General features: G+C 31.1%; 2 protein-coding genes and 1 pseudogene across 2 annotated transcripts; 2 read left to right on the top strand and 1 right to left on the bottom strand.

Moving 5' to 3' along the window:
- Positions 1 to 813: 813 nt before the first annotated feature.
- On the bottom strand, positions 814 to 1,803 carry LOC105139571 (peroxidase 65-like). The gene has a single exon (XM_011046052.1). The coding sequence runs from the start codon at positions 1,801 to 1,803 to the stop codon at positions 814 to 816; it is 990 nt and encodes a 329-aa protein (XP_011044354.1).
- Positions 1,804 to 7,373: 5,570 nt separating this feature from the next.
- Positions 7,374 to 15,799, top strand: LOC105139570 (probable alpha-mannosidase I MNS5; annotated as a pseudogene).
- An 8,188-nt stretch (positions 15,800 to 23,987) lies between these two features.
- LOC105139569 (snakin-2-like) lies at positions 23,988 to 24,948 on the top strand. Its single transcript, XM_011046051.1, has 4 exons — positions 23,988 to 24,107; positions 24,200 to 24,247; positions 24,362 to 24,404; positions 24,538 to 24,948. The coding sequence occupies exons 1-4, from the start codon at positions 24,054 to 24,056 to the stop codon at positions 24,720 to 24,722; spliced, it is 330 nt and encodes a 109-aa protein (XP_011044353.1). The 5' UTR covers positions 23,988 to 24,053; the 3' UTR covers positions 24,723 to 24,948.
- The last annotated feature ends 1,379 nt before the right edge of the window (positions 24,949 to 26,327 follow it).

Below are 26,327 nucleotides of genomic sequence, written 5' to 3'. Positions count from 1 at the left end.
ATTTCTAGGTGCATTTTGTACGTAACCATTCCACAACAATTTCTTTTTTTATGTTTATAATGTTATTTTCCCAATCCAATTGATATTTAATTTGAATCACAGAACCCAAATGGAAAAGGTGGATCGAACTGAAGTTGCTTGCATGGAGGCTGAAAGCTATAACGTAGTGGAAAGGGATGGTGTGAATCTGTTGGCACAAATTGGATTGTGTCAAGGAAGCCTAATGCCGCTATGCCACTGTTTTATGTCAGCATTGGGCGTCACTTGCTATTGCCTTGGAGTTTAGGACATGCACACATCCAGTGCCTGCAGATTTATATATTTGTTAATGTTCGTTTCATGAAAGTTGCAGCTATGGAAATTTTGCTGGTCACTCTCTGCTACTTGTTTCACATTTCTCCACAGAAACTTTTCAGGGTAGTATTATATGATTTCAGTGAATCTTTGAATTTCCTCAGCATCAATATCTCTCCAAGAGATGTAACTGGAGAAGTGTGTCTATTCAGGCCTGATCAGGGGCTCCAGCCATCTCTCACTGATGAGCTTCAATTAGGACCTTGCTTTTAACGCTCAGAAGAGTAATGCTGGTTTAGATGATAAATGGATTGACTAACTATATTTTTCTGATGTAATTCCTTGTTCTAATATAATATTTTGTCCTTTCTCTTGTTAGAATTACAATGGTATATAATCCATATTCGTAAAAGATGAAGCAACGCATCCTCATGATCAGGTGTAACAACAATAGTTCAATGAGCTATCATGCCAGAAAATTAAAACTAATGAATACGATCTCATTCGACAACAAGGAAACTAAGTCTGGATTGAATTGAACTGATCGCACCTATTCCTCACTTCTCCGTTTATTGCAGTCTTGATCCCATGAATGCTAAGCTTCTGCATTGCAAGAGAGAAATCCTGGAAGAAAACTGTCTGGTTTGTTGCATAAAGCTCCACAAAAGGCTTAGTTCTTGGGTCCTTAACAAGGGCATGATCATATGCCAAAAGCCCCAGCCCCCTAGGCAAGTTCTTGAAATACATATTATCGAACTTGCCTGGCGTAAACACGTCATTGAAGGCCGACATGGTTTTATCTATGGTGTGATTAGCACAGATATTTCTCAATCCGGCTGCAAACTTGGAGTTGAGCTCAGGATCAGTTGCTTGTTTCTTGCTGTAACTAAATAGCCTATCGGAGAATTCAATGCAATGAGAGAATCCAATGGTGTGACCACCTGTTAATGCAACCATTTCTTGAACACTGAACCCTTTGGAGGCAAACAATTTGATCACTTGGGTTATACTCATGTTGCTCCTGGGGAGATTTCCCTCTACCCTGGAGGCCTTAGAGACCAAACCATCCTTCCGCCCTAGTCGGATTTTGTAATAAGGTCCTCCAACCATGGTGACAAGATCACGTGTGGCCACTGCAAGGATGTCCGCGCAGGAGACGACTTTAGGGCAAGTTAGCTCAAGTGTAGTCTTTGCCTTAACCACCACCTCGTAGCCATCCCCTGACAGGGAAAGGTTAACGTCTGCATCGCGCTCGGCGGTGTTGAATGAGTTTGATGATATGAAAACTGAGGCATCACATCCCTCAACCATACAGTCATGAAAGAACAGACGTAGAGTGCCGGCCGCGGTTGCAGGGTTGCTCATTTGTTTGGTGGTGATAGTTTCACGAACAATCTTTTCGAAGTTAGGGCATGATCTCTTGTAGTAATCAAAGGAGAGATTGGACTTCGACTCTGAGAAAGGAATGGACAGGAAGAGAAGCAGAAGAATACGCAGGGGGACAGCCATGCTTGTGGAGAGAAAGAGGAAGGAGGATTCCTTTCTTTCTCAAAATTTCCTCTCAGCTGGCAAAGGATTTGATTTTTCAGCAATAAGAAATGATGATAAGGAAGAGGAAGACAAGCTCTGGGTGGATGGGAGGTGTTATAGGGAAACCTATGCATTTTTGTCGGATAAAGGAGAATTTAGTTAAGTTAATTTCTGCTATTTTTTTCATTTGTTTGTCTTCCCCCCCTTGTTATTGATCAGTAGCTTGATTATAGTTTACTATTTTTGCATTACTGTATATTTTTAGGGCGTTGCATGTCTTCATGGTTCTAAACCCTTCATGGGATACGTCTTTTGCCCTCTCGAGAGTGAAAGGCGCTATGCCAGCAAGAAACCATACGTGTTTTTTCTTAATTTCTTCAAAGTTCGAACTCCTGCTCATGAATATATATCGTTGTAGTTTTCTTTTATCTCACAACTCTTTCTTTATTTCACCGTACTACAAGCTTGATTTTTCCTTTATTTCATTAAAGCAGAGATTTTTAAAATTATTAAAAATTATTAAAAAATAATATAAACTATACTTTAAAACCTTACCTACTTAAGTTTTTAGGCTCTGATTGTTATTTATAAAAAATGATAATTATGCTGTATTACTATTTTTGTTTCTCTTACAAATTCTAACTCCCTCTATTTTTGGATTAATTATGTGCGGAAAGCTAGATACACAGCTGCTAGCTAGGCCATATTTGCGTGTGTTATTCATGTTTTGTTTACATATAGTCATAATATGGTTATTTATTTTCTTAGCTCAAGTACTATGTATGGAAATTTTAATATTTTTAATCCAACTCTAACTTTATTAATCAAGTATCATCCACTCAATGGCTTAAAAAATAATTATTTAGGCTTTATTTAATTTTATTTAATATATTTTGAATAAATAATGTACCCACTATTTTATTAGCTAGCTCATTTATCTTTTCATTGCTATTCTGCTATGATGGCTCATTCTAAAATACCACAAATTTTCAATTTTCAAAGCTTGGGTTGTTCTAAACACAAAATAAAATGGACATGGAGATTGTTGTTTATTGCATTATATTTTCATTTTAAAAATTCATAAAGAACATTCATTGCTTACCAGTTTGCTTATTAACAAGCAAGCAAGACATGTTATCTTGTTACTTCACCCTTGGCCTATAGAGTTATAGGAAGGCTTAACTCAGACCAATCTCCCACTCCAAATTCTTGTTATTGTTCATTGCATTATGTTTCCATTTTAAAAATTCATAAAGGATATTTTGCTTACACATGTTATCTTATTACTTCACCCTTGGCCTCCAAAGTTATAGGAAGGCTCAACTTAGACCAATCTCCCACTCCAAATTCTTGCTTCAATCTTAATAGAGGTTGACTTATAAAGATTATAGATTTATTTTTTAATAAAAAATAAAAAGGTAGGGATTTTGAATACTTGGTTAGCAATGGTAAAAAGAATCAAACATCGATAAACCAAAAGAACATTTGCTTATTGCCATGATTTTACCTCACGAAAGATTATATCATGAAAGTGACAAAGTCAGTAAAAACTTCACATGGAAATTAGGATTTCGTGCTTTGTGAAACCGCGTATAGACTTGAAACAAAGTGGGCCTAATTGTTTGGCTTGAATGGTGTGGATGTTCAGCTGGAGAACAAATCTCTTGTAAAACAATGAACTTTCTAATGCTTAGGTTAGAAAATGTAAAAGAGAACAAAATATGTAGAGTAAATAGTTGTAGAAAAATATTGAATTTGAAAACCTATTCGATTTATCTAGTAATCCAAGGTATTTATAGACCTTAATCATACCAATTTAACTTGAAAGTGAAGAGTGTTGATTGATTGATGAAATTGTTGTTGTGCACTATCAATCATAGTATTTGACATTGTCATTGGTGAGATGGTTAGCGAACTTCATTGATATATTGGTGAAAAATATTCATTGGTTGAGAAAGAGGCACTTGTATTGTTTAAAAAGTGGTTCATGTTTGCATGTCGACCATTGACTAAAAAATATAGTGCTTGCATAAAAGCATGTAAAGAAATATATAAGTTAATTCTAAAAAATATAATGTGTGTGGCACCACATCCTGACCACTCGATACTCGAAAACACATTGAGGTGTGTGTCAATGAGAGAGAAAAAGGACATACCCTAAATATGGACCATATTGTTTGGGCTTAGCTTTAACAGCTCGCGCGCGCGCGCGCACACACACACACACACACATATATATATATATATATATATATAAACAAACTTGCACCATCATTTGTCCTCTAAGTCTTTTAAAAATATATGTTTTGACTAATTGAGGTGCGAGAAGAAAATATTTACAGCATAATGGTTTACCTTTCTTAAACATGTTTTGCATGAAAATGTTATTGTGCCTATATATGGCTTTTTGTTAATGTTTAGTCAAATTTTTTAAAATGTTTCTGCAAGATTAGGGAGAGTTTTAATTTTATAAAGAGAAGCAATCTAAAAAAAAAAAAAGCATAAGAGTGAATGATATGATTTGTGTCTGTATTTTAGGATGCATGGATATGTCCCATGAGCAATCATAAGACCTTTGATCCTTTTAGAGACAAGAAGTTTAAAGGACATAGAGATAAGCACTCACACGGACTAGGAGACAAACAGTTGCAAGGACCTGGTGGTCACTGGGATCGTAGAGATTTTTTATGGAGATATGGTTTAAAACTTGGAGATTTTTCACAGGAACACATTTCAAGATATTATGACTTTTATTTGAAAAAATAAAAAATTAAAGATACAATACATAAGATAATTTAGGGGTTATCTGATCTCTAATAGCTCATCAAGTGTGCAGACGTTACTTTTTTTCATGCTTGGATTTTGTTTTTCTTTTCATAAACTAGCAAAAATAACTTTTGGTTATCAAATTTTCTATCTCTTTTTTCAAGGCTTTGCATTCCTCAGTATCATGCCCATGGAAACGATGAAAAATATAGAACTTGTTAGGGTTTCTCGTGTTCATATTACTTTTCAAGGGAGGAGGGTATTACATAAATTTTTTTCCTCTAATAACAACTAGTACTTTAGATCATGTAGCAATCAAAGGTGTTGTTTTATGTCAATCAATCACAAGCATGCCTCTTGGTGCTTTTTATGAATGTTTTTAAGGGAGACTGATGGCATTGTAGAAACTCTTTCTTTTGGAGACAACGGTGGGCTTGTTTAGTCACGTTAGCTTCCTCTACTCGAATATGATTCTCCATCACTTGCTTCACTTTGACAAAAGTTCTATCATGTAGAGTCTATATGTGTTCCTATAACAAGTAGTGGGGGACTCTATTGATTAGGGCTTCGGTGATGATAAGTTCGAGCAAATTCTTCATGTTTAGCATTTCCTCGTTGAATCTATAGAAATATCCTATGGTGTTTTGACCCTCTAGTTATGTAATGGAAAAGATCTTAGTTGTCCTCTTTTTAGTTAGATATTGGTGTGAAAATGAGATGAGCTTCACGCAAAAATCTTAAAAACTTAGGATGGATATAGGTTCAAGACTGTGATACCGCATCATAGTAGATTAATGAAAGGTCATATGAAAAATTTTACACATAAGATCATTCTTTGTCATCACTAGCTTAAGAAATATTTTGTATATGCTTTCTAGAACCTGTAAGGTCATCATAGTTATGAAAGGTTGTTCTTGCAAAGACATAATCCTTAGAAGATAAGTGTGTAATTCTTGGTGATAAAGTGGAGACACTTTCACTTAGTGGGAATAATATGTAGGAGCTGGTGCAATTTCATACCTTGGTCTCTTGCCACAAGAGGCATGAGAGTAAGACTCAAAAGAAGATTGGTGGTAATATTAACGCCTATAGCAAGGGTCTGTTGAATAATGCTCGCTTATTTGGAGAGTTAGAGCATCATGTCTACTTTTTAATGTTGTTTTGTTTTATTCCTTCGTGAAACTAGAGTTACCTTTATATACATGGTTTGTTGAATCTCTTATTGATGAAATAAAAAGGCACGAAGTTGTTATTGAGTTTTTGGATGGCTAGAATATCGAGCATTTTCATTTGATGGAATAATTGTTAGCGATCTATGGGATCTAGAGTCCCTGTTATGGGGAGATCAGTTACTATCCCTTGTTTTAGAAGTATCATTGGCCATATAAAGTATTTTTATAAATAATGAAATGGAATGAACTAGTTTTTTGTTCAATTTTCCATAGATAGCACCATTAATGAAGTTGGGAAAGACTTCACACGAAAAGTGGCCTTCCATGTTCTATAAAGCTAGGTTTAGACTTGAAACATATGTGGGCCTAGTTGTTAGATTTGAAAGAGGTAGAGAAAAAAACCCTTCATGGGACACTTTGATACTTAAATCTAAATGTATGAGAGAAAGAAATATTTAAAGTTAATAGTTGTAAAAAAAACTATTGAATCATCAAGTAAATTTACCTTGAACATGGAGAGTGTCATTTGATTGGTGAAATATTGGTGTATATAGTGTTTGACATCATCATTGATGGGATGTTTGGTGAATGTTCATGATATATTGACAAGAAAAAAATAACTAAGTTATATAGAAAATTGTTTATTTTTGTTAATCAATCATTGACTAAAAAATATGATATCTGTATAAATATTTATTAAAAAATATATTAGTTAATTATAGAAAATATTATTATTATGGGTAGTGGCACACCATTTAAACTTTTTAGGATGGCCCAAACTTGCCTTTATATATATTAAAAAAAAAAAAAAAACCTTGACAGCATCAGCAAGTCTATTATCAAAGAAAAGGGATAGGAACTTATAGGTGTATGTTATACAATTATAAATTAGATGCTCCGTTAAAAAGATCATACATCATAAATCAAATAAAATAACTTATTGCATGATTGGATTCTTTGGAAAAACCTCAAGAAAGAGTATAAGAGCCTTATACAATTCATTTGTTTCTCTTTGGATCTTAAGCACTGTCTTTTTTACACTTTTGGATTATTCTTTTCACATAAAAAAATCGTTAACAATGTTTTTTTTAGAGAAGCTAATAGAAAGAAGGATTGGAGGATCAACCACTAAGTTTTAGGAATATAATTTTTCATAGCGATTTTTTTATTTTTTTCCCTTTTTTTGCGGCTAATTTTTCTTTTTTTCTTTAATAATATGTTAGGAAATGTGTTAGGCTTTTGAAAAGTTTTGATTTTTTTAAATTAATTTTTTATAATTTAATATTAAAAATAAAATTTTAAAAATAAAAAATAATATTTTAATACATTTCTAAAAAAATAATTTTAAAAAATATCTATCACATTTATTAATTAATTTTTTTATTGATCATTTTATTAAATTAGATACGAGTCATAATTTTTATGGGCTCAAGGCCAATATTTAACATAGTTATTCAACTCCAACGGGATGATGGAACGAAGACACAAAAAGAACAAGGTACTGGTGAAAACGAGTATAAGGGACGTTTAAAACAACAAGTCAAAAGTAAAGGGAACTATGAAAATATTAAAAAGAGAGACTATTTGACCAAATATATGATTGGCTGTTCTTAAGAACGTGTACGGATGAGCTATGGTGCTGGAATTCCAGTCCTCCTAAAAGAATCCATCTTTTCCTTTTTTTGTGAAACGCCAGCGTTTTCTTCCTGTCTCTAGCAAAAACCAAAGGAATACTAGTCTGTTTCGTTGAAACTGGAAAGGAACCATGTCGATTTGCAGGTTTCTGAAGCGGGTGATGTTGCTTCTTGTCATCTTTCCTAGTTTATTTGACCCTTCACTGTCACACTTTGATTCAGCTAAGAAGAAATAAATGCGAGAGAAAGTCCGAAAGATGTAAGCAAAATTCATGCTCAATTTCACTCATTTTAATTTCATTTTTCGCTTTGTTCTGATGGATGCTTAAGTCTTTGGTTCCTTGGAATGCATGTGTTTGAAAGTTTCTGTTTTAATTTCTTTCTTGTCACGTTTTGGACAAATATTGCTTGCTCTTTTCAGCTTATTCGTTTTTGAGTTATAGTCATGATTTCTTAGGTGGTTCAGATGGTGTAATAAAAGATCACAGAAACTGAATTGATTTTCCTTATTTTGGAGCTTGACATTATCAAAAACACTATTTAGCATGGTTTGACCAACCTGAAAAAATAACTGTAAAGAGATATGATCAACTGAAATCCGAAGGCTCTGTCTTTTGATTCATTGCATGCCAAAAGCTCAAATGTTTTAGCACTTGACCATTTATTTAGAAGCTGTGTGACATAATTCCAATTCAATGCGGTCATTATTTGAGCTTGTTGATGAAAATGGGAACAAGACATAAGGCAGAAGAAAAGAGCTTTATCAACAGAAAGTTGAAATATTTTTATTGACTAGTTTGGCGAGTCAAAATGTTTCTCATTATATTCGCTTTTTTGACCTTTGTTGCAGGTTCTACCATGCATATGAAAACTACAAGACACATGCATTTCCGGTCAGTTGTTCATTTTCTTTATCCATATTTTTGGATTAGTATATCTGTTTCTTTTGGCAATCTTGAATTTGTTCTTTGATCAAATTGCAGCATGATGAGCTCAAGCCTCTTACCAGAAGTTTCACTGACTCACTTAGTGAGCTTGGAAATTTGAAGTTGATTGATGATGCATTAATGGGAAGTGTAAAGAATAGTTAATTGCTAATAGAATTGACAATCTTTAATCTTATTTTCAGCTTGAGCACTTACCACAAAACTATAATGGAAGTGCCCTTACACTCATTGAATCATTGTCTAGGTGTGCTGCTTGAATACCCAATTAATAGATTTTGACATTTAAGTCTATAATCTGTGTTTTATTTTTGTACTAATGCAAGTTCCTTTTGTTCATTCTTGATGTCAAATAGTTACTAATATCGTTGAATGATTACTCTGATATAAGTTTTCTCTTGATCTCTTTCTCTTACAGTCTTGTTATTTTGGGTAACTACACAGAGTTTGAAAGGGCAGTTCTCTGGCTTTCTGAAAATCTATCATTTGGTGTTGATGCAAGAGTAAACCTTTTTGAGGTACTAACTTGTTGATCAACTTGGAAATACCTGCATTTAGTTACCTGAAAGTTTTGCACCATTTAATCTTTTTACTTGGCTCTACTTTTTACAATTTTTGGATTTTGGGAGAAGCGGGTCAGAGAACGTCTTGAATATACTTACACTTTTGAATTTCTTAATGGGGCTCTTTCACACCTGTTCTATTGTGTAGGACAACATAAGAGTTCTTGGAGGACTTGTTTCTGCTCATATTCTTGCAACTGATTCTACGAACAGGCTGGTTCAAGGATCTTACAAGAATCAGCTACTTGATCTGGCTGAAGATCTAGGACATCGCTTCCTACCTGCATTTCATACGCCCACTGGATTGCCATATGCCTGGATTAACTTAAAGGTACAGCCTGAAAGATGCTTAATTTCAAAGGTTTATTCCAATTTCTAACAATAAAAAACTTGAGCTGAAATCCAAATTCTCTCAACAAGGAATTTTAGTGCACACAGTATTGATATAATTTATTATATCCCTTAAACTCGCCCCTAGCAACACACACTATGACACATTGCATTAAGCTATATGCATATGACATAAGTGTATTTTGCTTAAAAGCAATGTGTGCACAAGGCATTGTTAAAAGATATCATATTTGGTATTTTTTTCAACATTCACCTAAATGATGTCCTTTTGGGGTAAATCTATGCATATATTATTATCTTATGCAGCAAATGGGTTTCCTAGGAGCAATGGCAAAATAGCTCCTTGGTTCATTTAGTTAATAACTAAGACTCCAACAAGGCAGATTGTGACGTCGTAACCAAAGAATTAGATGGTTTAGATTCCATATTATTTTTTGTGCACACTGAATTATTTTCCATATATATATATTTCAGGCAGATCTAGATATACCTCATTATGTAGGACAGGGGAGCAAAAAAACCCAAATATTAGAAATGATTTAGGATAAAATAACAAAATCACCAACGAGGGAGACCCTTGTTCTTGAAGGGATCAAATCATGAAAGACGCTCAATCTTGACAAAAAAAAAAACCAGGAGAGACACCCTCGATCTCAGAGAAAGCAATAGAAGAGAGACAAGCTCAATCTTGATGAAAACTCAGTTTACTTTATTCAATAATTCAACTAACAAAATAACTGATGTCTAGGTGCTTATTTATACGCACTAGACCATATAAAATAGGAAAACCTGATAAGTTTTTATTTAATAAGGAAACTAAAATCTTAATTTAACTACTAAATAATAGATAATAATGTTCCTAAATAATAAAATCTAGAATAGTCATACTTGCCCTTCATTTTCCAACATTCTCTCATGGTTGGAAAAAACTCAACCTCGAGTTTGAAAGTGATGGAGTAGCAAAAACTCTATGAACTTGCACTACATAGCCTAAAGAAATGTTTTTTGTACTTCGTACCTTTTAGTCTTCTCCAATTATGATAACAATATTGGCAATAAGACAGGCTATTCAAGTACCTTCTCAACTACAATACTGAATTTGGAAGGAAAAAAAAGTCAATGTGATCAACCACTTCTTTGAACTCTTCAAAAATAGAATCTTCAATTTGTAACACTTCACTATCTTTTTGTATAAGACCCATTGCTTTAACTTCGTCATCCACAGAATCATGCTCTTCTTATGTCAGAACAATCACATTTGCCTCTAACAAGTTTTCTACAATATCTTCTTCATTGCCATCAACTTGTTCTACAATGGCCACTTGTTTATAAAATACCCTTTTATTTTGAACTGATCAGATGTAGTATTGAGTTGAGTGTAGTTGGCTTGTAGAGTTTGGATTTGGGTTTTCAAAGAAGTAATAGCATTAGTGATTTTGGAGACCTCAACATTACTAACCATTGGAGCTTGATAAACTGCAACTCTGACTTTCTGTTTTCGAGGATAGATGATATCAATAAGACTCACATTCTCATACTACATTCATAACTTACCCATGTTTATGAATCAAACATCCATCTTACGACAATTGTCACAAACACAAGTGACATTAAATCTAAATAAAGGCAGAACAAGCAAAAGCTAACTCCGCAAACATAAGTATATTCTCCAACTAACTATTTTAAAATAATTTTTTATCACATATGACATCCACATTGATAGGATAAAGAATGTACAAGAATCTAACCAATAAGACTGAACTTGGCTCACATCTCCATTCCTTGAGAACCGTTCTTCTCCTATCATAATTATATTCACTATGATATTCAAAAGAGTGTCCATGAGCAAGAGTAGTATACATTCCTTTTCCCCCCAAGCCATGATATTTTTTCTTTTAAGCACTATAATTCATATCAATGAAGTAGTGTGTAGGAATCGCTTACCATAATCCAAAGGTAAAGAAATCCACATTGATTATGTCACAAGCTGAGAAAAGAATCCTGCAAATTGATTTCACAAGCCCAAAAATGAAACTAAAAGAAATCCACTCTATTGCAATTGAATTTAACCAGTCTGAAGACTCCCACCAATATACAGTAGTCAAAGGCAAGATAGAATTGTTGGCTTGAAAAAGTGGTTATTAAATGCTTAGAACAAATATGGTACTCATGTAGCTTTGTGGTCCAAAATGTGACCCCTTTTTGCCACCAACCCACAGTACCTCAATTATACCCCTTTTTCTAATTTTTTTTTTTTTTTTTGAGAGAGAGAGAGAGAACAAGAACCATGGATGAATTCCATGGCAAATCCAAATTGATGTTGGACAAAAGAGAAAAAAAAACACCAAAATACGAGAATTGATGTAGGATAGAAGAACAAAATCATTAACAAGAAAGACATTCTCTTTGAAGGGACCAAATCAAGAGATACGCACTCGATCATGGAGAAAGTAATACAAGAGAGACAAACTCAATCTTGAAGAATACTCAGTTTATTTTATTCAATAATTCAATGATCAAAATAACTAAAGTCTAGGTGCATATTTATATGCAACAAACCAAAAAATAGGAAAACATAATAATTTTTAATTCAATAAGGAAATTAAAATCCTAATTTAACTAAATAATAAAGGCTAATATTTATAAATAATAAAATCTTGAATAGTCATACAATATTAAAATTTCTAAATTAATAAATATTAAATTCCATTGTTTTACTTCATTCTCAATCAATACCTGTCTCTCCTTTTCAGTGAACATTTATTTTAGCTTTTTATGAGTATGAATATGTTCTGCTGGTTTTGTTTGTAAGAAGGATATATGACACTGCAGTAATGCGAAATTCTGTGGACAGTATGGAGTCATGAAGAATGAGACTACTGAAACAAGCACCTCAGGATGTGGTGAGAGTCTTTTCCATTACAGTTTTAAGTTGATGTCATCACAGGATGTGCTATCCTGAAATTGGTTAACTTTCCATGTCTGAATATAGGTTCTCTGATTCTTGAAACGGGAGCCTTATCACGATTAACTGGTGACCCTAAATATGAGTCTGCATCCTTGCGGGCTCTTTGAAAGTTGTGGAGTATGCGTAGTTCTTTAAATTTGCTAGGAACAACACTCGATGTGGAAACTGGGGAATGGATTGAGCATTCATCAGGGATCGGTGCTGGTATGCAATTGACGGTGCTTTGATATCCTTTAGGTGCTAGGTTTTGCATCATGAAGTTTACAAGGTTCCAATAATGAATATTTAATTCATTTCATTAATTAGTACTGATAGATTCTTTAATGGACTTGAACTGTGCTATGGCTCCTGATGGAATTGCATGCTTAAATTACATTTCACTTCATGTTCATTAACTAACCTTGATGTTAGTGACCCTTGTTTTTGTGTGGTTGCATGTAGGGGTTGATTCATTCTATGAGTATCTATTCAAGGCTCACATTCTTTTTGGAAAGGAGGACTTCTGGAGAATGTTTCATTCTGTTTATCTTGCAGGGCAGAAATATTTCAGACATGGTCCATGGTACTAAACTGAGAGGAACTTTATATAGTATTGAACTTGTATTTGGGTTCTTTTTGTGACTCCTTTTTCCCCCCTTCTTGTTTCTTTGTTTAGGTGTAGATGGAATTTCATACCTAATAGGAATCTCATGTAGTGAATCAAAGTTGATCAAATTTGTTTAATGAGGACTACAAAATACACTGTTGATGTAAAGGATCTTTCTATAGGTACCATGAAGCCGATATGAGGACTGGAAAAGCAACGTATTGGCAACTGACAAGCCTTCAAGCATTCTGGCCTGGCCTCCAGGCACGTAACTGAATCTTGTATGTCCTAGATGATATTATTTATTTCTCAGAAGGATCATTTGATTATAGTTTATGATGTCATTATTAGGTTCTTGTTAGGGATATTGAAGCTGCTAACTCATCACACCGTGAATTTGTACATGTATGGAAGAAGTTTGGGGTGCTACCATAAAGGTATCATGCATTTGTTTTTCCATAATCTTCTTTGATCCTGTTCTTGGAAGAGAACTATCAGCTTGTCATTATATCACACTTTCAGTGAACTTTTATTGATAGAAAAGAAATTAACATGGGTAATGAATGCTTAGGTATTTGCTGGGCCATCAAATGTTGCACCCTACAGAGAAGTACTATCCACTGCGCCCTGAATTACCAGAATCAACATTCTACTTATATCAAGCTACTAAAGGTCTGATTGTTTTATTTTGCCATTCTTTAGTTTTAGCTTTTCCCTGGAAGTTTTAGACGTTCACTTTATTTCTTTCAGAATTATTTCTTTAAAATGCTTGGGTCAGGTGAACGTGTGCATCTATATACCATTTGCAACTGCCAGTAAAATAAGGGGAAAGTTGCCATTTGCTAGACCTTTCAAACGTAGAAAATTTGCAAGGCCATCAGGTTCTTGAATCATGGACTTCGTTTGTGAATCATATATGCAATGCATGGCTTCATATGGCTTCTGATTCCCAAGTCGTGTTCTCATGTTGATATTCTTTACTGATTTTTCTGTATTTGTTTACATACGTTATATATATGTGTGTATATATATATATATATATATATATATATATATAGCCTCTGAGCATTGGCTCTTGTGGGAAAGGGGTGGGTAGGGTTTGAATACATCACAAGAGTAAACTTTCCATTAGAGAAAGAGAGACAGAGGTAGCGAGCTAAGAATATAGGTTGAGGTGTGCTTGCATTGTTTCCCTTTACCCTGTTTTTCTGCATGAACATCGAGGCCAGACAAAAGGCTAGAATATGGATACTGCTCTTCATACGGAATAATGGCATGAGGCTGAGTGACTTCTCTATTAACAAACAACTTGACATCTGAAGTATTTTGAACATTGTTGATTCTACTATTCTCAATTTAATTGGTAAAAAGGGCACAACCGAGGGAGGACAGGCATTTTTTCTTGCTGACTTACATTTATGCATAAATGCATTAATGATTGCACAGCTCTTCAATTTTGCTATACAGTCTTTGAGTTAGCTGAAGTGCAAGAAAAGCTCGATTTGTCACATCTTATAAACTATATTATTGCTCATGAAAATTCCCAGATCCATGGTACGTAGAAGTGGGTGAAGCAATTGTTGATTCTCTTAATTTATACACCAAAGTCGAAGGAGGATTTGCAAGCATTAGGGATGTCACAACCATGCAAACAGAAGATCATCAGCATAGTTTCTTTCTTGCTGAAACGTAAGCAGTTTTTTGCCCTGACAATCAAGTTTAAAGAAACTTCTTTTCAGCTATATCATTGGCATATGAGAAATGAAATTTCTCATGTAATATATTCTTTTTTGCAGGTGCAAGTATTTATATCTTCTCTTTGATGATTCGTTTTTGGTTGATCGGAATTATATATTCACAACCGAGGGTCACCCTTTGCCTGTGCTAAGTGCTTGGCACGAGAGACTGCCAGAGATATATATCTCATCAAACTGGACTTGTGTCAAGGTCTTTCCTCATAGTTCTCTCCATGTCTAGTGCTTATTAAAAAATAAAATCTAAAAGAAAAACCTCTTGCAAATCCATAAACTTTCCATGCCAGATAAGAACAGTTTACTTTCAACTTTTTCAGAAGCTTGTGCATTGCTGTCATACAATTTGGTCTTCTAAATTTCAAGTTGGAGTTGTACAGATTATATTCATTTCATTCCAAATTAAATGCGAAGACCGGCTAGGTAATGAAGTGTTTTTACTTGTGCAGAAAGAAAAGCCAAAACGAGCAAGTGCAATGTCTCTGCAAGTCTGTCCTGCATTGAGTTTGAATTCAAGACATGGTGAACAACTGATTGAGAGTGCTTGCCACATCCCTGATGCACGAAATGACCACAAGTGTTTCAGCGATGAAGAATGTGGAGTTGCCTCAACTAGTTGTAGACGAAGATCATGTAGCCCGGGCGGTTACTGTGGGCTATGGTTGATCATATGAGACATTGATGGACCATGATATTCTTTCACGACACAGCATTTTTTTTACAGGTAAACGAGGGTGAGGTGAAGAGAAAAAGGATTTCCTATGATCTCAAGAATGGTGGATAGAAAGTCTCTGGCAGGCATGCAATTGTAACATTAGTTTGATAAAATAGAAAGGGGGAGAGCATTACATGTTACAGAATTTCTTCACCATAACGCAGTTTTGTATTTTAATCTCATTCTTGAAGCAAATATCTAGAGAGTATCTTATCACTGCTGAATCTCTTTTCTTATAAACATGACAATTTGCCAGTGCAAATTACTCTGGCAATGTCATTAATCAAAACTACAGAAAGAAATATGGTGCTAATACAGGGATGCCATGAAGTATTCTGCAACCCACGAGAGGTGGTCCCTGTCATTATTGAAAGCATTTAACGCCCATTCTTCAAACCAAGGTGGAATCTTTATATAGGCTTTTCTCTTTTCACTTCTGCGATGTTATCTTCCCCTGGACCTATGCTGTATCATACTGAGACATCTCCAGACTGATGTTTGGTGTGCAATCATTTCTTTATTCTCAATTCTTTGTGGTATTACCTCCCATATTTGAGCACTATTTACAGCAATTCTAATGTTCCAACTGTGGCATAGTGCTGAAATTATCAAAATATTTTAAAGGATGTGTAAGAATGTGCTACCAATAGTTTTTTAAAATATTTTTTATTAAAAAATATATTAAAAAAAAAAAAAAAAAAAAAACAAGCTTTAAGTCGTTGCCGGTACTGCTCATCGAACTATTTGGCATCAATTAAGAGCTCCCTTCCTTGGTCAAACGTTTTTTTTTCTTTCCTTTCAAATTCTCTCAAGGCAAAGCCAGCCTCTCAAAGTTCTCATTTTTTATTTATTATATCCGTAAGATATCCGTAGGTCAGGTTTAGCCCCTAAAACTAGATTTCTATCACATCGAGTTTAAATAGGTCATCTATTCAATGCCTAAGGCCTTCACAGTTAGCTTGCATCCTTGTTTAGGATTTGAATATCATAAGTTCATAACTATTAAATTTTAAAAGAAAAATTAAATTATTCATTATAGACAAAGATATTTTATAGTGGATTATAATAGTTTTGTCCTTAAAAAAACAAAAAAAAAATTAATAATAACCCTCAATAAACTTGGTCTTAGAGGTAAACAGTCTATTTACAAGAGTTCATTTATTATTATCAAATTAATAAAAGATAAAATAATTGTTTTAAACATGGTAAAATAATTGATTTATCCTTAAAAAAATATTAAATTGGTATATATAAGTTTTTTTTGTTTTTTAATTTTTTTAACATAATAAAATAACTAAAATATCTTGAAAAGTATAAGTTACTAAACGAGCTTACAAAGGTTTTTTGTTTTTTCAATATGGTTTTTGATTATAATCAAATTAGTTTAGCGGTAACTTAATATTTTGATAAATATTAAATAGTATTTAAAAAAAAACTAGTTACATATGTCAGGTCAGTGTGTAAAAGTATTTTCACGCTTGTCAAGAAGTGCGTAAGAAATCATCCAACAATGAAACATTAGCTTTCACAAGAACATTAAAAACATCATGACGCCTCCTTTCATTTGGGGTAGCATTTTGTGGTGGCTTGGGCTTGTCATCACCATCTTCATCTTTCCTTTTTTTTTTTTCTTCTTCTCTTGAAATTCATGTTGACTATTGAAAATTTCATAAACATCTTTTTATTATATTTGAATTGTGGTCTTCATTTGTTTAATTTTTAATTTTTATTCTTGGTTCTTTTATCAAATTTGAATTTATTTTCAACTTCATACTTGCAACTATGATTATGATTTTTAATTTTATTTTTTCATATGGTCATCATTGTTTTTATTTTGATTCTTTTTTTTGGATTTTGTAAATTTGATTTTTCTTTTCAATTCCCCCCTTCAATTCAAAATTATAGATTGTCCTCTTATTTACTTTTTATTTCAAATTAAGTTCTCATTTTTTAATTGTTTTTTTATCCTTTTATATAATTGATTTTTTTCTCAATTTTATTCTTTGAAATTTGATTTGTTGGGATTTGTGATTTTTCTAGATAGAATGCCTCTGGTTCAATAATTCAGGTAATAAATTTAAAAAGTTAACACAAGCTAATATTCTTTTTTTTATTTTTTTTTATTTCATCCTTTGATTTGGTTTTATAAGCATTCTATATAATCAATGGCTCTCAAGACCCAATAGATCAATAGTTTTGATAATGGATTGTAATTTGGCATATTAAACACAAAATGACAACGATCACTAGATTAACTATAATTAAAAGGCTAATGCCTTTAGTATTTGTATTTAATTAATTTTTTTGTTGTTTTAGTTTGTTAATATTAAATTTTTTTCTATTTAGTTATCAAACTTTCATGACACAGATTTTAGATTTGACGGGTTAACCTAGTTAATTCAATTTTATTTTTTCTTCATTAGTTTTTTTTCCTATAGGTTTTTTTCTTTTTATTTAATCTTTTTTAATTTAGTTCATTAATATTAATTTTTTTTATATTTAGTTATCACACTCATGATATGAATCCCAAATTTGACGGGTTAACCTTATTTGGCAGGTTAACCCAGTTGATTTAGATTTTTTTTTTTTATTAGTTTTTTTTTTCAATTTTATCTTTTAATATTGTAATTAACTATAAACTAAAAGGCATCAGCCTTTTATTATGGATTGCACAATGCAATCCAAAGTAAAAAAGGCAGATACCTTTAGTTTTTTTTTTGTTTTTTTCTTCTTAATTAATTTTTTGGTTTAATTTCTATTTAGTTATCAAACTTTCATGACACAGATCCTAGAATTGGCGGGTTCACCTAGTTAATTCATTTTTTTTTTTTCATTAGTTTTTTTCTTTCAATTTTATCTTTTAATATTTTAATTAACTATAAACTAAAAGGCATCAGCTTTTTATTATGGATTGCACAATGCAATCCAAAGTAAAAAAGGCAAATACCTTTAGTTTTTTTTATTTTTGCTTTTTTTTGTTTTTTTCTTCTTAATTAATTTTTTGGTTTAAATTTTTATGTTAATATTAATTTTTTTTCTATTTAGTTATCAAACTTTCATGACACAAATCCTAGAATTGGCGGGTTCGCCTAGTTAATTCATATTTTTTTTCTTTTTTTTCATTAGTTTTTTTCTTTCAATTTTATCTTTTAGTATTGTAAATAACTATAAACTAAAAAGTATCAGCCTTTTATTGTGGATTGCACAGTACAATCAAAAGTACAAAGGCTGATGCCTTTTGTTTTCTTGTTTTTTTCATTAGTTTTTTTTAATTAATTTTTGTGTTTAATTTATTTTTTTAATATTAAATTTTTTTTATATTTAGTTATTAAAATTTTATAACACTGATCACAGGTTAAACGGGTTAACCTATTTAATTCAGTTTGTTTTTCTTCATTAGTTTTTTTCTTTTTATAGGTTTATTTTCTTTGTTTAATTTAGTTTATTAATATTAAATTATTTTCTATTTATTTATCACACTTTCAATACACAAATCTCAGGTTTGAGGGGTTAATCTAATTAATTCAATTTTTTTCTTATTCTTCATTAGTTTTTTTCTACCAATTTATCTTTTAATATTATACATAAAATTAAATGATATCAACCTTTCATTGTGGATTACACTATGCAAATCCATGGTGAAATGCAAATGCCTTTTAGTTATAAGTTTTTTTTTGTTTTTTTTTTAATTTAGCTTATTAATGTTAAATTTTTTTATTAGTTATCACACTCTCATAATACGGATCTCAGGTTTGACGGGTTAACCCAGTTATTTTATATTTATTTTTATTTTTCTTAATTAGTTTTTTCTTCTAATTTTATCTTTTAATATCGATTTGATTAGGAATTAAACTTCATGATTTATTTTGTTTACTGTTCATTAGATTATTGTAATCTCATGAAGAGATTTTACTGTACCCCTCCTCACAAAGCACTATTCATTGGAATATTGTTGTGCTTTATTTTTTTTCTTTTTCAATTAATTTTTTTTTTAATTTTATTCTTTATTATTAATTTTTATTTAGTTATCATACTTTTATGACACGACCCTGCAACCAGACCTATATCCAAGGCTTTTAGACTTGGCGTTGCAGTCAGATCCACTTAAAGTTGGGTAATGCAATTTCAATATTATATTTAATATTATAAATATTATTATTTTTATTATAATGAATATTGCTAATATATTAACTAATAAATTTGAAAAAAAAATATTATTAGTTTTAGGTTTTTTTTTTGCTTTTTTAATTAATATTTTTTTGTTTAATTTATTTTGTTAATCTTAATTTTTTTTTATTTAGTTAATACACTCTTATGACATGAATCCCAGGTTTGAGGGATTAATCTAGTTTAGTGGGTTAAACCTGTTGATTCAGATTTTTTTTCTTTTTTTTAAGTAATTTTTTTTTTAAATTTCATCTTTTAATATCGATTTGATTAATAATTAAACTTTATGATTTGTTTTGTTTACTTTTTATTATATTATTACGATCTCATAATGGGATTTCTTCGTACCCCTCCTTGCATGGCACTATTCATTGGAATAGTGCTTTGCTTTGTTTTTTTTCTATTCAATTAATCTTTTTTTTTTGTTTAATTTTATCTTGTAATATTAAATTTTTTTCTATTTAATTATCAATTTTTATGATACAACCTTATAATCAGACTCATATCCAAGGCTCTTGGGTTTGGTGTTATAGCTAAACCTACTTAAACTTGGATCATGCAAGCTTAATATTATTATTAATATTACTCTTGAGTTAGGCGTTGCAGCCAGACCCAAGGCTCTTGGATATAACAATGCGAAAAGACCTAACACTTTTAGATTTTAGCTTTTTTTGTTATTTTTTATGCAAAAAATGAATTAATCCATGGCATAGTGGCACGATCAAAAGATTGATGTCTTCTCCCAAGAATAGGAGTGTCAAACTAATAAATAACCTGACAAGACAAGGATCAAATCATATGGAGATTAACTATATAAATTACAAATAAAGAAATAGATAAGAAAAGGAGTTGAAAAGAGCTTTAAGATGTGATATTAATATAAGGATTTAAATAAATATAAAACAATTGTCAAGGTTAGAGGATGTACTAATGGTATTTCAAATAAATATAATCTAAATTCTTTTTATTATTCAACTAAAAACCACTCACCAAAAAGGTTCCAATCGAATTATAATTTATTAACATCATTAACTTATATTAACAACAAATCAAATTTCTTTCATGGCACAAATATCGGTTATATCATACAGTTGGGCTATAAAAATGTCAAGTATTTGTTGTACCAAGGGTCGTTTAACACAAATCTAAATTAACTATTTAATAAGTAAGATAATAAATACAAAACATGTTAGTATCAAACATTAAAGTTCATGTTGAATTTATACTATATTTATTCTTTCAATATTAGTGTAACTTTTTTACCATGACATAATAGACTTAGTTGAACATAATAAAGAAAAGAGATATAAATAAATAAGAAAAGAACATGATTATATAAGTATAGTAAAGGAAACAAAAGGCATAAACAAGATATTAATGAAAGCAAAACTTAAGCATCATAAAAATATAAAGAAAAAACGCAAGAACATAATTTTGATCTAAAAATTAAGATGTCTAAATATATGGCAAATACCTTCTTTTATAGGCCAAAGTTAGAAACTATTGATTTGATAACTAATTGTTGAGTGGGTAATCACCTTTTGACTTAGTAACAATTATTATCTTCTTATCTGCAAAAAGCATCATTGTTAACATTAGAATTTGAACAGATAGTCTCGTAAAAGTTTTGAAAAATTATCTCAACTTCCATAAAAATTTTGGAAAATTATCTCAGCTTCCAACAAAATAAGAATTAGGTCATTTGGACTTCTGGAATTTAAGATAGAGGTTGAACACTGAACAATATCTAGGCTGCAAGACAGATTTCAACTTCTCTGTTGTTGCTATAATTTAAACTTGAAAATGATTCTTTTAAATCATGGACTCTTCATGAAAATTTTAGGCACATGTCTTAGCTTTTTATCCATATAAACTAGACTTTAATCTAAGTTTTACAGCTTCAGTTATAATCCAATAACCGAATGGTGTTTTAATTTGAATTCAACCAACATATTTTTTCTGAGCTTAACTCTCTCTTTGTCTTCTCAATTTCAATAATTAAACACATCAATCAATCCTTTGATTTATGTGATACGTCTGCATTTAAAGTGAAAATTTATCATAAATTAAAAGTGTCTTATATTATCAGACTTGTTATTATAAAATATATTTTAATTAAGGAGTTATTGATACTTCAAGTGCAAAATAATGATAGAAAACATTAATAAAGATACATTTTTAAATACTAATTACGTAGCGCGGACCACATAACTAGTACTATACTAAAATGCCTAAGTAAAATATTATAGCGATATTATTTTTTCATCCTCAAACTATTTTTTTATTGTATCCTTTTATGTCTAAATTAATGATCAATTTGTCAGAATTTGTTAAGTGTGATAAAAATTAAAAGTCAAGCGATCAAAATGAAAAACCACAGAGAAACTAAGTGGTTGTTTAACACTTGATGTAAAAAATTATGTTTCCCCTAATTTTTAAGTTTATACATTTGTAATTCCTATAATTTTTTACAATTCATTTTTTATCTATGACTTTATTTTTCTTAATCCCGGGTAGGAGAGACAAGAGAGATGCCAAATTTTGATCAAAAAGAGAGAAAATAGTTTGTTCAACCTATTTCCAACCATGAAAAATATTAATTTTAGTATTAATAAATTCTTTTTGAAGAAGAAAGTTTTATTAAGATATTTTTTTCTTGTCTTAATTTTACTTTAAAAAATATATATTTAACCTTTAGAAGTTTTCCAGATTAAGTTTTACATTGATTTTTAGGTGATTTTAAACTATAATTAGGTTTAGATGGGTCTGTATAATGTTTTGAGTAAAAAAAAATAGTAATGAATAATATATTTTAAGGTGCAAAGATCATTTTTTTTTTCTAGCTACTATTATGCTGATCAAAATCTAGGTTTTCATTTAGCAAACCACTCGTCTTCTATCAATTTAGTTATTGAAAAAAAAAGAGTTATTGTTAAATATAATTTAGCAAAAATGATAGTTTAGAAATCCGTTGAGTGGTTAAAGTGATAGTTTAGAATTCTATAGAGGAAGGCTCGATTTACCTTGTCGACCTTTGCCTATGTTCTATTTTCTAGTCTTCTTCCTCTCTCTCTCTCTTTTTATTTTCTTTAAATTTTTTTTTAATTTGTGCCACGCCTAACTTTATTTCTATTTTCACGTTAAGTAAATTGCAGCATTACCCTCCAACTAAAAAGGGATCATTCAACCAATGGACAATTACATCTTTTTGTTATTTCTAAATCAATAATAATAATAATAATAATAATAATAATAATAAAACTGAAACTATTTAAGCTAATAAAAAATAAAAGTTCAAAAGAAAATTATACTGTTATCATTATAAATAAACCTAGGTTTATGTGAGACATTCCCAACGAAGAAAAATCATTTTAATTTGGTAAAATAAAATTCAATTTAATTAATTAAAAATAGTTAAAATTTTGGTTACCAAATCTTAAAATAAAACAAAAATTCAGTTTTTTTTTTCACTATACATTAGGCATGTTTTTAAGTGTCTTGCTCCTCAGAGTTTTTATTGTTTTTGAAAATATTTTATTTTTATTAATTTTTTTTATTTAATTTTTCAATATTTATTTGATTTCTTCATTATATAAACAAATTATATATATATTATTGAATTTGGTAGACTCAATAATTCAAATTACAGGTTTAATATGTGGGTTAACTTAAATTAATGCAGGCTGTATCGCACCTAAGAATTTTCTATATTAAAAAAATTGATTCAATTGATCTGGAAGTAACCTACTTATATTGCTTAAAAAGCATTTAAAAAAAAAAAAAAAAAGAGGAAAAAGAGCCACTTTTTTAGCGTGTGTACCCGCACCAAACCTGCAAACGTCAAGAGTTGTTTAGATTTTCAAGTGCTAGCTGGCATCCATAACAAGTACAGCTGGATCTCTAATCATCATTAATTCAGAAATGACGTGTAATGGTTTTTTAAAACTATTTTTAATTTCTTTTTTCTTTTTTTATTTGATAATAATTATTTTTTATTTAAAAATATATTAAATTAATATTATTTTTAATTTTTAAAACTATTTTTAATATCAACATGTATATAAAAAAAACTTCAGTTTTTATAAAAAACATTTTTAAAACATAAAAATAAAATACTTTAATATCACTTGCACGGACATTCCGGTTCCTTCTCTAAAGTCAGGAGACAACGCACCCACCCCCATCTAGTGGGGTCGGGTTCATTTCCTAGTCATGCTTTGTTCGTCGTGACTTGAGGCTACTCATGACTTTCGAGTCCAAAGGACGAGAGATATTTTCATCTCCATGCCTGTTACTTGGCCTACCTGGAGCCATGTGGCCCCATGAGCCGGGTCATACTTGACCTATCAGGTTTTTTATCTTATCTGAATCAATCTAGCCATTAAATGAACCGATCCTAAATCAACTCAACAAGTCTGGATTTAATAACTATGCCATCTACGCCTGGAGATGACCCCATAAGCTAGGTCATACTGTAATTACAAATTCTATGAATGACTAGTTTAGTCAATAACTGTCAAGAACCCTATAAAGGGCGTGTCAAGGACAGCATTTATTTTGTGTACTTTAAAATTTGCTCAACTTCAAGAAAGTAGCAGCTTGCCAGTCAGACATGGCAGTACGTTCGCTTCTTGCTTTGATGGTTTTGCTTTTCTGCCTTGCTGAGGTACAGGATTGATCTGCTTTCACGGTTCATTCCGCCCATGTATTTTGTTAAAGAGTATGAATGCATGATCTGCCTTTGCACATTGCTTGCAGGTCTCGTCTGATCTCAAGACAGATACCGAAATACCCCGAGTTTTCCAGGCAAGGCTCAGTCCTTGCTGCGCATGTTTACTTTCTGCTTCAATATTTATGGCAAAACGTTTCTAGTTAATGCTGTTTGTTTCTGCATTTGTGGGTTTTTTTTTTTTTTTGCAGCTTGTTGTGAGAGGTGGAAACAGGAGGCTCATGCAAGACATAGGTACGCCTTAGTTTGCTTTTCCCTTTCCAGGTTTGGTACATACTGCGATGGATTCAATCCGCTGTACATGGAGTGTTTGATTGCCCTTTTCCATTTCTATATCTGTAACATTTCTTTCTCCGTTGATCTTCAGATTGTGGAGGGTTATGCAAGCAGAGATGCAGTCTTCACTCAAGGCCTAATCTGTGCAACAGGGCATGTGGCACCTGCTGTGTGAGATGCAAGTGCGTGCCTCCTGGGACCTCAGGGAACAGAGAAGCGTGTGGGACATGCTATACTGACATGACCACCCATGGGAACAAGACCAAGTGCCCATAGGATCAAGAACCATGGGCTTTGTGAAGCTTTCTGTCTTGGGTTCTCTTTTCAGCTTTTGTCTAATCAAATGATAATGTATCCGAGAGATGCTGCGGAGAGTGCTTGCATCTTAGCTTTTGTTCTTGTTTGATTTCATGCATGGTAGGGATAAAAATGTTAAAATAGGTGTTTGTGAAAATCAATGTCTGTTGGTTTCGACTAATTATTGCTCTCTTCTTTCCTATTACATCATTAGATTATTGACTCGCTCGCGGGCTTCGGTTAAATTTTTCATAAATATTAAAAAAAATTAAATGGTGATAATATTTTAATTTTTTCTATTGGAAAAACAATTATATTGTGAGTGTATTGATTCTAACTTGGAGAAAAATTCTATGATGATATTTTGTTTATAATATTAAATTATTAATATGTTTGATTTTATGCTAAATTCCAGTTAACATTTTAAATCTTAAATTATAATTAATTATTAATTGAAAGATAAAATTAAAAAAATTAAAAAATAAATTAAGTTAATTTATTGAACTTGAGGTTATAAGTTTAAAAAATAATATAAAATAAATTGTAAAATTTAATTTTTAATAAAAGATAATATTAAAAAAAAATTTAAAAAAAAAGTAAACTTGTTAATTCAAATCAAAACAACCCAATAAAACAAATTAAATTAAATTTAATTTTAAAATAAAATAATTTGGTTTTACTATGTTAAAATGTTAAAACTTATAACCATAAGATATTTTTATAAAAAATAAATCAAAATAAAATATAAAATTTAATTTTTAATATATTATTAATAATAAAATTTAAAAAAATTAATTAAAATAAAATATAAAAAATTAAAGTTAACTCATTAAATAATTTTGATGAAACTAAAATAATTTTATAAAAATTAACTAAAATAAATATATATAAACAAGATTAATCTAATAAACTCTCCTAACTAAAAAAAATATATAATATTAAAAAAAAATTATGTTTTGTTGAGCGAAAGTGGGAAACAACTGTTTATTGCACTTCCTCCTGCATTTTATTGTACTGTTAATTAATTAATAATCTTTGACGCACACGCGCTTCCACAGCATAAATTTAGAGCACAACGAGGACGATAGAAAAATATAATGCTCAATATTTGGATATTAATTATATACATATATACGTCTGGGTATTGCAGTTTTTGTAAAATAAAAAAGAAGCTAAATATACTAGTTTATGCTAACCCTATGGTTGGTTTGAGTGTTTTGACTTCGAATTTCAAAGTGACAATTTTTTTTATTTTTTTTTTTTGATGCTCTAAACTAATAGAATCTTGCTGTGTCACGTGACCTGCACGTGAAGACATTCCCTTCCAATCTACCCCTGCAAAAACAATTAACCCACCCACATCATTTTCCTCCAAAAGAGAAAAACCTCCCTCCATATATATATATATATATATATAGCTTCTCTGTTTCTGTTGGCATGAATGAAGCCGTAGGAGGTCAAGAATGCTTGCAGAGTATCCTCGTTTATTATCATCCAGTAAGAACGCAGTCACAGCGATTTTTTTCACACAGTGACGAAACGAGTTCAAAAGCTCAAAAGTCAAAGGATGGTTTAACGCAAGAA

The sequence above is a fragment of the Populus euphratica genome, unplaced genomic scaffold (assembly GCF_000495115.2).
Source record: "Populus euphratica unplaced genomic scaffold, PopEup_1.0 scaffold212.1, whole genome shotgun sequence".
In the NCBI taxonomy this organism is placed as follows: Eukaryota; Viridiplantae; Streptophyta; class Magnoliopsida; order Malpighiales; family Salicaceae; genus Populus; species Populus euphratica.
Note: the sequence above shows the minus strand (reverse complement) of the source record. Positions and strands in the feature narration are given on the sequence as shown.

Excerpts from the sequence above, each read along its gene's own strand:
- LOC105139571 (XM_011046052.1), bottom strand. The coding sequence starts at position 1,803 with ATGGCTGTCCCCCTGCGTATTCTTCTGCTTCTCTTCCTGTCCATTCCT.
- LOC105139569 (XM_011046051.1), top strand. The coding sequence starts at position 24,054 with ATGGCAGTACGTTCGCTTCTTGCTTTGATGGTTTTGCTTTTCTGCCTT. Across the intron at positions 24,108-24,199 it reads TGCTTTTCTGCCTTGCTGAG|GTCTCGTCTGATCTCAAGAC; the intron begins GTACAGGATTGA and ends CATTGCTTGCAG. Across the intron at positions 24,405-24,537 it reads GAGGCTCATGCAAGACATAG|ATTGTGGAGGGTTATGCAAG; the intron begins GTACGCCTTAGT and ends GTTGATCTTCAG.